The sequence below is a fragment of the Populus trichocarpa genome, chromosome 4 (assembly GCF_000002775.5).
Source record: "Populus trichocarpa isolate Nisqually-1 chromosome 4, P.trichocarpa_v4.1, whole genome shotgun sequence".
NCBI classification, from domain to species: domain Eukaryota; kingdom Viridiplantae; phylum Streptophyta; class Magnoliopsida; order Malpighiales; family Salicaceae; genus Populus; species Populus trichocarpa.
This window is the reverse complement of record NC_037288.2, coordinates 7,099,863-7,117,464: the sequence shown is the minus strand read 5'-3', so window position 1 is coordinate 7,117,464 and position 17,602 is coordinate 7,099,863. Positions and strand designations below refer to the sequence as shown.

General features: G+C 33.2%; 1 protein-coding gene across 1 annotated transcript; it reads right to left on the bottom strand.

Moving 5' to 3' along the window:
* Window positions 1-6,641: 6,641 nt before the first annotated feature.
* LOC7493566 (uncharacterized) lies at window positions 6,642-15,249 on the bottom strand. The gene is made up of 12 exons (XM_002305848.4): window positions 14,775-15,249; window positions 14,210-14,413; window positions 13,278-13,423; window positions 12,777-13,045; window positions 11,676-11,773; window positions 10,465-10,612; window positions 9,956-10,395; window positions 9,246-9,757; window positions 9,097-9,157; window positions 8,707-8,985; window positions 7,624-7,885; window positions 6,642-7,179 (listed from the first exon to the last, which is right to left on the bottom strand). Exons 1-12 carry the CDS (start codon window positions 15,192-15,194, stop codon window positions 6,851-6,853), a joined length of 3,168 nt encoding a protein of 1,055 aa, XP_002305884.4. The 5' UTR covers window positions 15,195-15,249; the 3' UTR covers window positions 6,642-6,850.
* Between the last annotated feature and the right edge of the window lie 2,353 nt (window positions 15,250-17,602).

Below are 17,602 nucleotides of genomic sequence, written 5' to 3'. Positions count from 1 at the left end.
AATTTCATCAGTCGAAAATACACTATTAAATTTTTCAATCTTGTATAATTTATTTTTCTCAACCAGTCTTCGGCAATTTCCTAAACATTCTAGTACATTCTTCTCAATAATGTATATTTTTTTATTTTCTTCCAATTTTTTTTGTATTTTACTTTTTTTTTTTTTGTTTATATGGGATTCGAAAAATAGGTAACACCAAGTTTAAAGGGATTGGATTTGATGGTAAGGAAAAAAAATCATTTAATCACTAGCTTCCAAAGAAGTTATATATTTACATCCAAATAATTTTATTTACACAAATATTTTTAATTTTTGATCTAGGTATAAAAAATAATATTTTCAAATGTGTGTGTATATAGAGATATATGATCACCTCATTTGTATATCTATTTTCTCTATAAAAAAAATTAGAAAACATATCATGTCATTTTGTATGGCCTCAAGCTTTTGGGTTCGTTTACGAACAAGTAGAATAGATTTTCATCACTCAACTTTGGTTTCGTACAACATAAATCATGGATTGCCTTCTTTTCTTTGTATTGATCAATAAATTGTATTATTTTTATTATTTAATTATGCTTTCTCAACAATGTAACAGATGAGCACATGAAGCTAATTAAGAGAGTGGAAACCGCAGATAATTCAACCTATTGGCATGTGGACATGTTTCACGAAACAAGCATTGGGATCTTTGAAGCATTTGGCATGATACCCTGATTTTGTTTCCTGTGGTTTCTGACATTAGAGGTAATTAATTATATTGCACATTGGAGGGGGGAGGAAAGACTTGGATTTTTATTATTTTGGAAACCAATGATACCCACGTCAACTAATTAATTTAAATTTCTAAAGAATTTTTAGTAGTCATAAAACCCTAATTGGGATAATCCCAAATCATGGATTGAGAAAGTTGATTCGGGTGAATCTTAAAAAATATATATATTATTTTGACTAAGAAAATCTTTTTCAAATAAACAAATTAAGGGCTAAGAGCTGGGTTTTGCTCGAACTAGGTTCAAACCGATCGAGTCACAAGTCAATTCATACTTCTTACTAAATCAGCCAGGTTTTTTTAATCTCAGGCTGGTTCGAATTGTAAGTTGACCTTTCGAGCTACTAATTTCTCCCTTTTTAGCGATATTTAATGCAACAAACATGAATAATTATAAGAGTGGCAGTTTGTGGAGTCAAATACGGTGAATATTTTTAAATGAATTGCGCTAAAGTCATGTATGTCATCTACTACAGCAGCTAGCATTTGATGATCTGGTTTCATTTCATTTCATTATCTAAGCTTAGCTTGTGCACATGCATATCCCACTAAGCAATGTTTTTACATGACCACAACCATTAGCGACTAAAGGTACTGTGTGTGGAATCCATGATAGGGTTGGACTCAGATACGATGATAGATGATGTCTCTGCCTAGTGGAGCACCACCAACACAAAAGTCCCAAGTGACAATGGTAGTTAAAAGAGACAGCCTGTGTTTTGTTCCTTTGTGTTTGTAATGAAAATTCGATTCCCTCCTATATTTTGTTTTTGTTCAATTTCCCCTGTAATTGAAAGTGAGTGGATTAGGTCAATGGACTAATTGGTCCAGCCGATGAACCGACTCCTAAACCAATCCAATTCTTGAATTGGATCATTCAAACAATTAACCCAATCAAACCAGACAAAATTGGTGCCCGATTGAATTAAGCTTGTCCCTCGTAGGTGGCATGCCATTCAAATGCGGAAGAACTAAGACAAAAAATATGACTTTGACAAACCTAACTAAGCATGTCAAATATACAGGTCAGGTCATAAGACCGGAATAAATAAATTAAAAAAAACACCGAAATCAAATCTCAAACAAATCCAACATTGAAGGAAGAAATTTAAAAGAGAATCAACTAAATAAATAACATAAAAAACCAAGCAAATCAAACTATGTTATTTGGATCATGCGAATAAAACAACAAAATAAAAGGTAAACTGGAAAACATCAAGCAGCTCAATTTCAAAACAATCTAATGTTGAAGGATGGAACGCAAAAAATATTAAATTTAAAAAGAGCGACAAAAAACAAATCAAGTCAACTTAGATCAACCCGCAAAACATGTGGTCTAAGCGATGGGACCATGATAGACAAATAGAAAGAAAATCAAAGAACATCACGAAGCCTAATATCCAAAAACCTCAGCCCTGACTGATAAAACCAAAAGAGAAAATTAATTGACAACCGATATAATTTTGAATGATGAAATTAAAATATATATATATATATATATATATATATATATATATATATATATATATATCAATTTAGAAAACTTGTCAAAGTAAATCCAACCAAAAACAACAAATAAAAAGATCAAGACAACCCGAGTTATTTTGAAAATGAACAAAAAATTATATAGAAGACAACTAAAGAAAAAAAAGAGTCTAATCGCTAATAATATAAATGTTGAATGATGAAATTAAAAAAAATCATCTTAAAAAAAAATCAAACCAAACAAACCTGGAAGAGCCTTATAAACTTGGGTTATGGTCTCAAACTCGCAACTCATTAAATTCTAAACCCGGGCTGATCAAGAAGCTCGGCTCCTAATCAATTTAATGTTGAATAGCCGAAGTAAATCCAATAACAAAACAACAAATAAAAAGACTCAAGAACATCTACGTCATTTTTAAAATCAGTAAAAAATCCTACAAAAAACAAATAAATAAAAACAACAAAATCCAGTTTTCAATTGAATAAATGTTAAAGAATGAAACTTAATAAAACACGAGCTTAAAGAAAGGAAAAAAATAAACAAGAAGACTCGGGCGAACCCCTCAAACTTAGGTTAATCTTTAAAACCCAAAGCTCGTGAAATCATAGACTCGGACCCAGTCAAGAAGCTCAATTCTCAACCAATCTAATATTGGATGATCAAATTAGAAAAATATTAATTTCAAAAATATGTCAAAGTAAAAAACAAAACAGTAATAAAAAGAAAGGGGATCACATTTTACAGGAAAAAAAAATCTTAAAGAGGATGAGATTGTTAAAAATTAAATTTAAAAATTTATCTCAAATAAAATAAATAGCAATAAAAAATAGGGACTAAATTTGAAAGATTAGAAAATTAAAGGGGATGAAATTGAAAAATAATTATAATTTTATAAATTATTTAAAAAAAATATTCCAAATATTAAAGGATGGAATTGAAAAAAATATATTAATTTAAAGAATTATCCAAAAACACCAACAAAAAACAACAAAAAAGACTTAAGATAGCCGAGGTCATTTTCAAGACTAGCAAAAGATTCTAAAGAAAGCAAATAAATAAAAAGAACGGAACTCAGTCTCCAATTAAATAAATGTTGAAGGATGAAAACGAAAAAGAATTAACTTTAAACAAAGGAAAATAAAAAACCAAGCAAACTCAACACGGACCTCCTAAACCTGGTTTAATCTTTAAAGCTAGTAACTCGTCAAATCAATAAGCTTAATTCCCAACAAATTATGAAAAAAAGAACAATTTTAAAAATAATCTCAAACAAAACAAATAACAATAAAAAGAATGGAGACCAAATTTGAAAGATAAGAAAATGAAAAGGAATTCTAATTTTATAAATTATTCAAAATAAAAAAAATAGTAATTAAAACAATATAAACTAAATTGTAAGAAAGAAAATTGAAAAGACTAATATGAAATTTTAAAAGGTTTTGTGCAAAACTCGAGGTAGAGAAAGAAAAGTAAAAAAAATGGTTGCAAACTCCAAACCAGAGATGTGTTTGGTGCACATACTGCCCGATCATTAAGAGAACGCTGAAATCTTTCAAACATCACCATAAAAAACAGTGTTTAGTGACTGGATAATCCTGCATACACTGCCTAAAGAGTTCAAGTCCACCCACCTACTGGTACTTGTTGGGTAAAAATAGTTATTTGTTTTGTTAATTTGGAAACTAAGTATAATTAAATAATTTAACTTTAATAAAAAAGAGGATGTAAAATCCTCTATGCTTAAGACTTTTTTTTTTTTTTGTTCAAGGAGTATTTAAATAATTTAATTGCTCTAAAAAATTAAAAAAATTAATTTTCATCCAAGTAATTAAAAATGACATCGAGTAACAGTAAAAAACAAATCACCTTACCCCAAATCCTAGCTTAATATTTTTTCTGGGACAGAGAAAAACTCATCATAGTACTACTTTCCATGAAACCTCTTCCACCCATGTTTTTTTTTAAAAAAAAACAATTATTTAATATGCGAGCGGCCCAATGTCAATAATTTATATCATATGGGGGACCCATTAGTCAAATCATTGATTAGAATGACAAGATAAACGGCTCCCCGTAACTTCTGCCAAGTTAAGATCTGCTTTGATTCCGATAACATTGATAATCGATAGTTGGCTTCGAACATGAGTGGTAACTAGCAACTACTACGTTGTTGACCTCGCATGCCACGTGTCATGGGACTATGTGTTTTTGGGGTAACGGTAACGGTAACGGTGGCTTTTAGGGCTTTGGGCCCCAGAGTACCTCGCGTGGTTAATCTCAACCTAACACTCTTCGAGGACGTGTGAAGATCTGTTATATTTAATAAGATATTAATTGTTACTATAATATTTACTTTATGTTTTGTTTATAATAAATATAAACAGGGAGTTTATAAAAAAAAAATTAAAGAGAGAAAAATATTGTTTTCCAATTTATTTTTATCAAAATCAATTAATATCTATAAAAAAGTAATATTTTTTTCATATCAATATATCCATAAAATTTAAAAACGCATTCCTCATATTAATATATTTATAAAATTTTAAAATCAACTCTTCATTCACATTAATTCAACAACTTAATAGGGTGTAATGCGTAATTAATTAACTAACTTAAACTAATTAATTTCAAAAATAAAGAATTATCTATGTTACATGAAATGAAATGTCAAGTGTTATCGCATAAATATATCTATATTGGTTTTTCATACCTATCTTTCTTTCAGCATTCAAATTTATTAATATAATATCCCTTATATTATAAAAAAAACAAAAAACATCTTATATAAGATAAAGTTTTTTTTTAACTTTATATATATAAAATGTCGGTTTAGCGGTTAAGGCATCGCTATATCCCTGCAATGATGAGAACACAAGTTTGATCCTCAGAAAGCGTACTTATTGAGAATGGCAGCTACGAACCCCGAATCCAGAACGAAATTAGTCTCACCAAGGGTGTAAAAATATCCGAGTAAGAACTTTTATATATATATATATATGTTTTTCCTTCGTATCTTTCTTTCAATATTCAAATTTATTAATATAATATCCCTTATGTTATAAAAAAAACAAAAAACATCTTACTTTTATGATATAAGATAAAGTTTTTTTTAACTGCCAAATATTTTATAACAAAAAGTTCAAAAGTTTTCTAGAACTTTCCATCTGTTCTGATAACTTTCTATATTATTTATCCAATAATTTTGAATACATTGACGTACATACTAGTCACATCTATATCCTTAACTTTGTGTCCTGGGTAATGCGGAGTATTTTTATAAAAAATAATTTTAATTAAAATATATTAAAATAAATTTTTATTCTATTTTTAATATTAATATATTAAAACCATAAAAAACATAACAATGAAAAATATTAATTTAATATTTTTTTAAAAAAATAACTTAAAATACAAAAACAAACCTTCAGCATGCTCCAATCACAAATCTCACCCACCATCACTTGCAATATATATGTTTCAGTCCAATAAATGAATAGATTTGCATAAACTCAGCTAATGGACACAGAGGCCGGTGGCCTATGAGCCTACAAGTCACTCACTTCCTATTTGAAAAGATAAGCACTGAGCATGCGTGGCCGGGAGAACAAGGGATCGCACGCACGCAAGGTAGTTCTGCTTTCTAGAGGTCAAGAATGCCTTGATTGGAATTGGATGAATGAACAAAACGAGAGGAGAAGACAAGAGAAGATTGTGGATTGCTTTTGAGGCCTGTGAGAGCCGGTGATGATGTGTTTTTCATCCTTTCGGTGGGTCTCCACAAAGAAACTTTATAGGCAACTTGCCTTTCACTTTCATCTACATTAATTGCAAAAATTCTGACGCCATTTTTTCTGACTCTTCCAAGACCTTCATATACGTGAAGGGTTGTGTTTTTCTTCTTTGTTTTATCCGGTAGATGGATGGATGGTCCCCTCATGGCATTTTGTTTTCAATATAGGGTTGAGTTTTTTAAGTGAGTTATTGGAAGTAGTAACCAACCCGGAATCGACTCAGCTCAAGACCCGATTCATGTGTTGGGTTAGCGGATTAATATAAACTATGAGATTTTTATTAAAAACATGAAATAACATTGTTTCAATAAATAAATAGTTCAAAATAAACTCAGAAGTCAGGAAAATAAGGCTTGTTTTCATTGCTTTATAGGAACTTCTCAGATTGTCAGCTACAAGAATATCTGCCTTTAACCTGTCCTTATGGCTTGCAACATCTGATTGTGGTTTCAAATTTCCCTTCACAGATGGATTCAAAAAAGGGAACAAATCTAAAATGATGATAGTGCAAGTATGCAAAAGTTGGCTCACAATTCCTTGCACCAAACTGACCATATGTACAGAGAAATACAATGAGCTATGATTATATTGATTTCAGAAAATTTGAGTCAATCTCATAGATGAATTAGGATTCATACAAGTAGTTCAGAGCTGATTTCACTGGCAGAATTTCCAAGTCCAGCCCTCCAAACCAAAATGCACATTACAAAAAAAAAATATGGACCTTTTCTCTACAAGCATACAACAACAGATAATAGTGCTGAGAAAGCACAATATTTGCAAGGAAAATCTGTAAAATGCTCATTCAGCATGATGAACAGAGTCGTCAGAATCTTCTTCTGAAGTCATCTCAGAGCCTTCCTCTTCATCATCAATTTCAACAATCCTAGCAGCTAAATTAGCTGTCATCTTGGTCAGGGCTGCAGTCTTGCTAGCCCTTTGTGAGCGGCTACCTATAGTACGAGGGGCAGTCTGAACAACAGTGGTTGGTGAGGCTTCTTCATCAGAAGAGTCTTCATGCCTAGCCTGTCTCCTGGTACGTGATGGTCTAGTTGATTGCGGAGGGGCTGGTGTTTGTGGCATTGCAGCAGGGCTATCAACATCCAAGTTGATATCGACTTCCAGTTTCCCTGCAATAGATGACGAAAGTTGGCTCGGGAAAAGATGAGGAAGTAGACTGAATCATCAAAACTACTTTTAAAACTAAATTGGTGATTGCTTTCCATGGATTAGGCACTAAATCAACTTATACATGCAGAAACTTTCTAGTGTCGTCAGGAATTCATTCAGTATATCAGAATAACAATTCAATTTGGCCTAGAAACCTCAATATCTGATTTGCTATTGATATATGAAATATATTAACCAGCACAGAAAGATCACACTGTAAAGCGACCAATCCTTCTTTCCAGATACGTTTGTGATTTATAATATACGAGTACATTCTTATGCTTCAGCTTCTTGGCATTTCTTTTTTTCAAATTTTTTCGTAATCTATGTAATTAAAATATCTAGCAAACTGTCATTAAAGACGCAGATCTTTCAGGAATTTCCTATGAAAAGAAGGAATTTACCCAAAATAAGTTTTGCTTGATCCTCCAATAGCTCCTCTTCTGGTTGCTTATCTACTGACTTGAGACGTTCAGCCATCTGTTTCAGCTCCTTTACAAGGTCTTTCTCTGTCGATACATTTCCAGCCACACGATTCAAGAGTTTCCTCATTAATTTTATTGCACCTTGTTCCGATACCCGAAAATGGAGCAAGTCAAGTATTCTACATAGTGCTGAAACATATGACCTCTCAGCTGGTGTCTTCTTTGTAGTGAAGCTTGCCACCTGCATGAAGCACAGAAGTAACAAATGAAGAAGTTCGATATAAAAGAAAAGGTTTGAAGCAATATCAATCAGAAGTAGGGTTGTCAACTGTAGTGAGCAGTGCACATATACTAACTACTGAACCTGAAATCAAGGAACACAGAACCAAGGATGCTGATATATATAGAACACTTACTGTATTCGATTTCTATTTTCCTTTCCAGGTAGGAAAAACTTTTAAATTGAGAAAAAAAGGTACATACGATTGCTGCAATATGAGTAAACATTTCCTTGCTTGGAGTAGATAGGCAGTTTTAAGGAAATGGTGATTATGTTATAGCACTCTGACATGAGCTGTGGAGGGGTCTTTTTCCAGGAACCAAAGTACTCTCTAAGTTTACAACTCAAGGAGTCCTGTATCGTTGGTTAGTTCTCCTTTCATTTGAAATATGCTTTTGCTCTATGCTTCCTAAGGGTTCTTCAGTTTTCTATGGTCATCAGTGGAGCTTAGTTACTCCTTATTCAGGTATTTAAATACAGCACTTTTCCATTTTCCATAACAAAGTATAAGATGTCTCACAAGAAACAGGTTCCTAAACATCCATGTAACTTAGAGGACCAATGCAACTTGGAGCACTAACTATGATAGGATCTTCCTGGATATCAAAATCCTTGTCATATATGACTTAACAATAGTGCTAAGAAAATAAACATGTATGAATTTGAGCACATACTTTCCTAACGCAGCATCAGGACTAAAATTGCACAGCTAAAATTTGACCGCTTAGCCTTTTCAGAAATACTGTTATATAACAATTAAAGCTTTGGTTGTAAGAGGTCACCTCTGCAGCAATGCGAATACCAAGTCCCTCATCTGAACATTCAAATGAAGGTTGCAAAGAGCCATCTACAGTTTCAGTTGGTTGCGTGCTACAATTCTCACCCCCATTTTCAGTCGGTTTAGCATACAAGGGGGCCTGCATCATCTGCAACATAAATCGTGATGCTTGGACTGCACGCTTACGCATATTAGAAACCACTACTGCAGAACCTCCAGCATTTCCATAGATGCCTGGCCACATAGAACGCATCACTAGAATGAACGCCTTTGACAAATGCTTCTGCATTTACGTACTCAAAATTGTTATAAATCTAACAGGCATACACAAAACAAGAGATAAATATAACTATCCTGAAGTGTGCATAAAACATATCAAATCTCAGAGGCTTGCCTTATGATTTGCTGATAGTGATGGGTAATGCTCAAAGAACACGGATAAACATTGTTTCAACCTGCAAACAAGATAGCAAGAAACAAAGTTAGATGACCATTCTTATAGAGGACAATAATGAATGAGAAAATAGGTACAGCACAGTCCACCTCTGCAGCTCTTTTGTTTCATTACTGAAATACAATTTAATGAGCTTAGCTAAGTGCAAAGGGTGTAAAGCAGCTGGTATGCTTGGATAATTCTCACTAAGGAGAAGAATCTTAGCAAAACCTTCACCAAGAGCAGCTTGCACTGTCTCATTTTCTTCAGTTTCGACATCTCCCCAATTATTTCTATCAAAGCCAGCATATAAGAGGTCAAGCAATTCAACATTCAAATTGTCATCAGCCTTAGAAAAGTCCACAAGATCAACTGCCATCTTGTCACCCTGAAAATTGGATGAATGATCTAGTCCAATCACCCTGTCAACTTCCTGAGGACCGTGCCACATGACAAGATCAATTAAAGCCTTGCACGCCATTATGCTAACTGGAGCAGGGCCCTTAGCAAAAGAAAGCCTCAACTGCTTCAATAGTTCTTCACTTGGCTTTTTCTCTAATAAGCCAAAAAGGCCAAGACACCTGATAGCAACCCTCTGCACATCCAAGTGAGCATGCTTTGCCTGAAGTCATCATTCATACCAGTAGTTAATATCGTCTGGAAAAAAATAGCATGTTGAGAAATGATACATTAATTGCTGCAGTAATGAACACATAAAGCATGGAATTTTTATACAAAATGAGGCCAAATAAAAAAAAAAATGTAGGCATGACTAGGTTAAAGCAAAGGGAAAATCCATGAAGTGCAGCTTTCTTCTTACCCCAGGAAGCAGTAATGACTGCAGTAATTCAATAGGCTCAATAGCCTTCCCTTGAAGCCAGTACAATGATTTTGCATTTTCCAAAAGAAGACCAGTAACAGCAAGGCTGTGCATCCACTGCATGAAGTCTGCTGTTCTCTCCCTACAGGGCGTGGCAAGTTCTTCTACAACTGCAAGAAAAACTTTTTCAAATTCACCAGCAGCAGCATGGACTTTCTTTGCCAAACTGGACACTGCACCAGCCCATTCTTTGTCGCCACCAAGGTTTATTCCATCTCCTATGATAACCTTGTTCCCTTCATCATCCACTTCATGATCTAAGGGCCTGTGCAACAGGTCTTGTACAAATGCACTAGCAACCTTCCTGCTTGTAGAGTCAGAAAAATCAAGCATTGCACCAAGCAATAGTAGCTGCCGAGATGCAAAACGATAATTTGGTCCTGAAAACATCAAGGTCAAATTAGAATATATAGTAGGATAACACATTCCAATCATCTAATGTCACCCACCAGCATCTATATGAGCTCCGACCAAAACTACATAATCTGAAACTGTTGCAGGAAGAATCCTCTCGAGAAGATCATTGTTGTCTGAAGCTTCAGCTGCATACACTGCAGCTTCAGTGCCCATTGTAGTTGCAGCATCAGAGCCCTTCGCCTGTTCAAAGACACTTTATGATCAGAGTGCATGGATCTAAAATCAACATATTCAATCATGATAACTTTCCCAGAAGAACATAACGTGAAGGATCAACCTGAAAAACCAAAAGTTATATTGTTCTCGAAAAATTCATATCCTGTTAAAATGATTAATTCTTCTACACTAGCATTAGTATAAGTTTTTTGTTCTTGGCAAGAGGTTACCTCCAAACAATTCATTTGAAGAAGTTATCCGAATTAACTTTCAAGTCTAAAGAGCATCAAAAGATTATTAGTTATAGATAAAAGGACAGCTGTGCAGCCATGTATATCAAGGAAATAGGGAATGAGCTTTAACAGAATGCACATTACAACTTCATGTCCTTTAAAAACAAAGCAAAGAAAGAGGCATTTGCATTACTAAAACCTAGGATCAAACAAAATCCATCCCTACCCCTTCCCAACCATTCTAAGGGACTATAGGAATCAGCAGACACCCACAACTATATTATGATGGGAGTTGAGATGTCTGCTTCGACAAGAAATCTACACAAAATATAACCAGAGTGATTTGGATTTGGCAGCTTGATATCTGGTGCATTCTACAAGTAAATAGTCAGAATAAGAACAGGTGATCTGGCAGCTTTTGGAAAATAACTTTCTCCTTAAACATCTAGTAGGGATTCCATTGAATAACCACAGCCTTTAAGGGTGCTAGGATCTTCTGGGAACTCTGAAGATTAAACAAGTTATAAAACTTAAGAAAACTCATACACGCAACAGTTCCATGAAGAAAATAATTCAGCTTGATAGCTCATTGAAAACCAACAAGTCAATTACCTATTGATTATGCTCAGAAAATTTAACTTTGAAGACGTGATAATCTCATTTCTCAATAAGATTGAGAGAGGAAATAAAATAACTGCTATGATGTAAGGTAAATGCTTTCCTTAGAAAAAACTCAAATATATTTCACTATGCTTACTCCCTTCCTCCCTTCATAAACAAATAAAACAAGTAAACAATTCAACAGCCCATGCCAAAAGAAAACGAAACAAAGTATAAGTGAAAAAAAGCTTTGCCTGTGCTTCTGTCTGCAAGTGCCTGCACACAGTTTTCCAATAAAGAGCAAACTCCGGTTCCATTAGCTGGATGCTTGCAGAGCAGTTTTCAGGTTCCTCTGTCATCAAAACAGGAAATCTTAAGGATACAACAAATAGCAAGTTAACCACATAAAATATCAAGCGATCAACCCTGAACAGGCTAAATAGATTTATCTTGCAGAAGCTATTAAATACTCAACTATCAAGGCCTCTTATGACACACTAGTTTTGATGCACCAAAAAGTTAGAGAACCGATATTCAGAGGCGCACAAGAAGATAAAAGGGGAAACATGAATTAGGCATGTTGAGTGGTCATTAGTAATTGATTCTACATAGAAATTTTTGTAATTTAGTTTAAGTCTATGAATGCCAGGGATACAATGAATATGTTGTTTCTTCAAACATTTGATGAGTACTACAAGAGATAACAACTAAAAAATTAGATTTAGTGCAATTTTCTTGGAGAAGGATAAATAAAGATGGAAAAGCTATGCTTCCATCATATAAACCCAATGTCACAGAAAAAAGGAAGCACTTATTCTATTTCTATATCTCGCTTTCATCAAGTGGAGAATGTTGAAGCGCTTGTGGAAGTCTGAACTCATGTCTCTAGAGTCATCTTTAATTGCAAAAAGGTTTTAGTTTGATAGCTTGATTACAAGCATAACCAAAAGAAATTAAACAGGTCATTAAAAAATATGCCTACAACAGAACATGCATGGTCGTTAGTAATATCAACAAAGAAGCAATTTTTCTTCTTTCCATCCTTAAAGACCCAATTTGGAGAAATTTGACAGGCAAACACATCAAATTGTGTTCTCCCTTGAAAGCTACCAAAAACTTTATAAGTGTAGGGAGCCGGGGAATTAAATATCATTCTTAAACCATGCTCCATCTAGCAAATATGTATGCTAACTGGCTTTTTTTTTTATCAAAACTCATGCTACAAGCAGCAACAGTCACTCCATGGATATATGGGAATTGAAAAATGTGAAAGGAAAAAAAAATAATAACTGGAAAATAAGAGTGATAAAACAAAGGGCTACAATCTGACAAATTTATTGAAAAGATCTACCAACCTCCATTTTCACCAAAGGTTGATAATATATACTGCCGGATACTCCGATCGCCATGTAATTTTATTAATCCATCTTTTAATAGAGCCTCCATCACAGATTCCCCAACCAATTCATAGGTTTCAACATCAAGATACTTAAGAAGTTCAATGGGATCATCATTGCAGCACTTAGAAAGCCATTCATCTCTCATCAACTTTAAACATTCTTTTGCAACAGCTGCAGAACGATCAGCAAGTCCTCTCTGTAGAATTACTGTCCTGAGCTTTATGCTATCAAACCAATAAAAAGAGAAGCCTGATGAGAAATATTAGATGCATGATCACTAAGTTACAACCAGACATTAAAGTACATAATTTCCCCAGAGATTCAATGGAACATATACAATTCAAAAAAGGTAATTTGAAGATGTATCTTTATATATGAGAGCAAAGAAAAAGTCTCCAATAGATTAAAGCGAAAGGCAAAATTACATAACAGTTCTGAAATGACAACATCAATTACCTGAGACTTTGAAGAGGAAATTTATTAGCTAGAACACAGAATGCAGCTTTGCGGACTGACTCGCTCATATCCAGGGTGCAATCAATGATTGCTGGTGAGGTTGCATTGGAAGGTGGCAAAGCTAATACAATTGTCTTACGAACCTCCTGCAAATATGCCTCAGGTAAGCATACAATGGACAAACTTCTGATATCCAAATCACTATAATAATCTCACAGCTTTTTTCTCCATTGAGTTGTTCATCTTTTTATGTCCAACACAATATATGAAGTGCTGTATGACAAGTATTATAAAAGATACAACAGATTTTTCCACATTGTTTAATTCACTTTATAATATGAAAGCTAACCCTTCAATATAACAGTGTTGTTCATAATTGTAAAAAACTATAGGAAAAGGATAAAATATAAATTTAATGAGTTCATCAAATTTCTAATATGATGAAAAATATTCAAGCATTTCTTTTCTGAATCAAATAACCATTAACCAACATGGAACAACTGACATGTTATGGTAATGAAATGGGTTCAAAAGAGTAACAATCCTTATATTGGCAATTATCTGTCGACTGTATTGGACATCCAAATCTATATTATATATGTAAGTGTGTTTTCAAGTTCATGTGTTCAAAAAAGGACCGTGCTCATGATATCCTTCCCATTCACATAAAGTAAATGAAGGCGGTCACTTCTGTTCTCCAACACAAAAACAGGTGAGAAATTTTTCAGAAAGTATCTGCGAATGAACCATCACCATTGGAATGCCTCCTATCCTCACATGACTTCGTATCTCACTTTTAAACGCGTCAATTCATAAGCATGTAACAGCTCTCTTGATCCTTACTCTCTAACAAAACACTAAACATGCATCCAAATCTCCATCTGAAGTTACACCAACAAATCATATTCATTTGAAGCAATTGGGACACTCACTGCATTCTGCTCCAAGGGAAGCACTTCAAGAAACAAATCCAGAATATCACTATTCTCAGTATCATTTGCAAAGCGTGAAAGAGCTCTAACTGCAAATGTGCGAATAGCTGGAACTTTGTCTGCAACTCTTAGCTTCATGGATTCTATAACCACATCCCAGAGCTCATTGCTTACTTCCGCGTCATCTGGCAGTCTCAATATAATCTACAAAAAAAGCAAAAATACCATAAACAGAAAGAAGAAAGCAATGCAACAGTTTTCCTACAAGAGTCAAAACCCCGGGTCCCAGATTCTAAAATCTAAACTAGAATTTTATTCATAAGCATATCTCGAAAAACAAGCCGTGTTCAAAACCTATAAACGAGAATAGACAAAACTCAATTATACTGCAAAACTCAAATTTTAATTCATTAAAATATTTACTAACAAGCAGTGTTTCAGATTTTAGAATTATAATTCGATTTTTGAAATTATTATTAAGGTTTAAATTCATTGATACCTATTAAAATCCACAATTTTATCAATAGTAAAACAAGTAAAAACCCTAAAACATTGAGAAAAATACCTCAGAGATAATTTGACAAGCTCGAAATCTAACACTCTTATTAGCAGCCAAACTCGCAGTCATCAAAAACCTAAGGAACTCCTCCAGAAACCCATCACCAGCAGCACCCGCCCCCTCATTCTCTTTCCCATCACGCGCCGTAGTGGAGGCGGCAAAGACAGAGACAAACTTAACAACACGCTCAGCAGAGGCAGACCGTCGTTGGAAGAGGAAAAGAGGAGTTAGGGATTTGCAAAAGGCAGAAGCGAATTGAAAAGAATTAGGGATTTGGGGACTCTGATTTGGGGATCTTTTCGAAAATAAGAGTAAAGACAGCTCTTTTAGCTTTCTGATGTGTGTAGCATTTGAAGTTTTTGTTTCTTCAAGAATTTTTGAGATTTTTTGAATCAGTTTCTCTGTGGCATCCATATCTCTGGTCATTTGTTTTCTTAGCAGAGAGAAGAAATGTTTAATTTTGGGGATTTAGGGTTTTGAATTTTGATTTTGGGAATTTTTTTGAATTCGAGCGGGAGCTTTTTCAAAAAGAGTTGTGATGGGCCGATTATTGAGACTCAAGGTGTTTGGGCCGAAACAGGCTAAATTCTCTAGTACATTCCCTGAACGAGTAGCCCACGAATGGTGAATTATTTGGTGGGTTCCCTTGGTGGGCCCATTAATCAGTTGGTTCAAGATTTTCAAGACATCGGAATTTTTGGGATTGGAAAATATATGTATATATTGTATAAAACAAACCTTAAGTTGATAAAAAAAATTAAAAGTTTTAGGACTAAAACGTGAATTATTCAAACTTTGGGGAAGACATTGTTCTATATGTCCCAAGCATAATCGTGAAGGAATTTATTATTATCTCCTACTAATTGTTCATCGAAGAAAACTTGGGTTGATATAGAAGAATTTTCACAAAATATTCGGTTTGAAAATAAGGTTTCGTCTTAATTTTTTTTTTCCAATTAAGTGTCCCAATCTAAATTCCAATCAGTCCAGAAAAAGCCTCCTAAAATCCACTTGACTTGCATCCCTTTTTTTCAACCTGAAGTCGTTTGTTAAAAAAAAAAATTGAAATGACCCAAGTTAACTTGGGTCAGTCCACTTGACCCATACTTGAGATTTGATCTCGGTAAAAACTATGCTTCACCTAGAGAGATGAAAGAACCCGGCTAGTCTCATGTCTAAGAGCGTGTTTGGTAGTGTGGTTGCGGATGCTTTTCAAATAACTTTTCGTGCCAAAATGCATGTCAATGATGTTTTTTCATTTTTTAAAAATTATTTTTGACATCAGCACATCAAAACGATCCAAAACATACAAATCATATTAAATTTTAATAAAACAAATTCAAAATTTTTGAGAATGCAGCCGCAGCCGCGTTCCCAAACGTAGGATTGAGTGCCCTAGACTTTCCTCCAAGCTATCTAAATTATAAGTTTTTTTATATTCATCTTGTCTTTCTAAAATAGCGTTTAGTTATTATCCGGGACAAACAAAAAACACAGATATAATAGGGACAAGACATAAAAAAAGATCAATATAAAATTATATTTGATAATGGTGTACAAGATATAGCGTATCATTTTTTTAATGGTTGACAAGATATAATAAAATATATAAAAAAATATTTTACCCTTAATATATATTATTATCAAACTTATATGTTTTAAAAAATAATTAGATATTTTTTTTATTTTAATTTATATTGAGTGTTGAAATTAATAGTATTTATAATAGCCCTTGTTATAAAATATAGACGAACTTGGCCAGACGACTTGGCATGCGGACCGATCCGGTTTAATAAAAAATAGAGGAAGATTGATCTGACTTGATTCGATCAAAAAATTGAGTTTACTCGGGATAAAACACGACTCAAAAAACCATTGACTTTTTTTTGAATTTTTTTTGGTCAAAACAAGATTTATTTGATTCTTTTTGAAAAAAAATTGATCAACCCTAGTTGTTCCTCCCGACCATAACTCAGAATCGACTCCTGAGTCATGTTTTAAAACTATAGCAGTTAAATTCACTTGAATCATCTCTCTTAAAACCGTGAGTCAGGTCTTGTATCAAGTCAACCCTTGAGTCTAATTTTAAAATTATAATAATTATTATTTTTATTCTTATATTTGATCTAGGTTGACCCTCCTAACTTGTGACCGTGCCTTGTTCCGAGTTGAATTTTCAAATTATGATAATAACCATTTTTATTCTTATATTGACCCAAGTCGATGGTCAACCCGACTTGCAATATAGGTCTTGTCCTGGATCGATCATTGAGTTGCATTTAAAAATAATAATAATAACTATTTTTACCCTTATAAGTTTTAGTTGAACGATTTTGAAATTAAAAATATTTTACAATGATATTTTAAGAATAAAAAATAATAAATATTATCTATACAAATATATTCCCTTTCTATTTTTTATTTTAAAAGCATAAAAATTCACTATAAAATTCTTACAAATATAAATTTATTTTTATATTTATATCTTTATCTTTATTTTTTCAATTTTTTTTTTAATTATTTATATCTCTTGACACTAGTTAAGAGCTAGCTTCTTATCTTCTTTCTTGCTTTGTCTCCTGTATCGATAACCATCTGTCTGTAAATTGATGAGTTTTAATTTAACATGGATTACAGTTATGATTACAAAATGCCAAACATTCTATAAAAATATTAGTATTAAAAGCTTCCCAGTTTTATTAATTAGGCGAAATATTCATATGGTTCTCTTACGTATAATCAAGTTCGTTAAAAACGATTTTTTAACATTATATAAACTCGAATTTTAAAATTGAATTGTAAAATTATAAAATAAAAAATAAATATTTTTAATT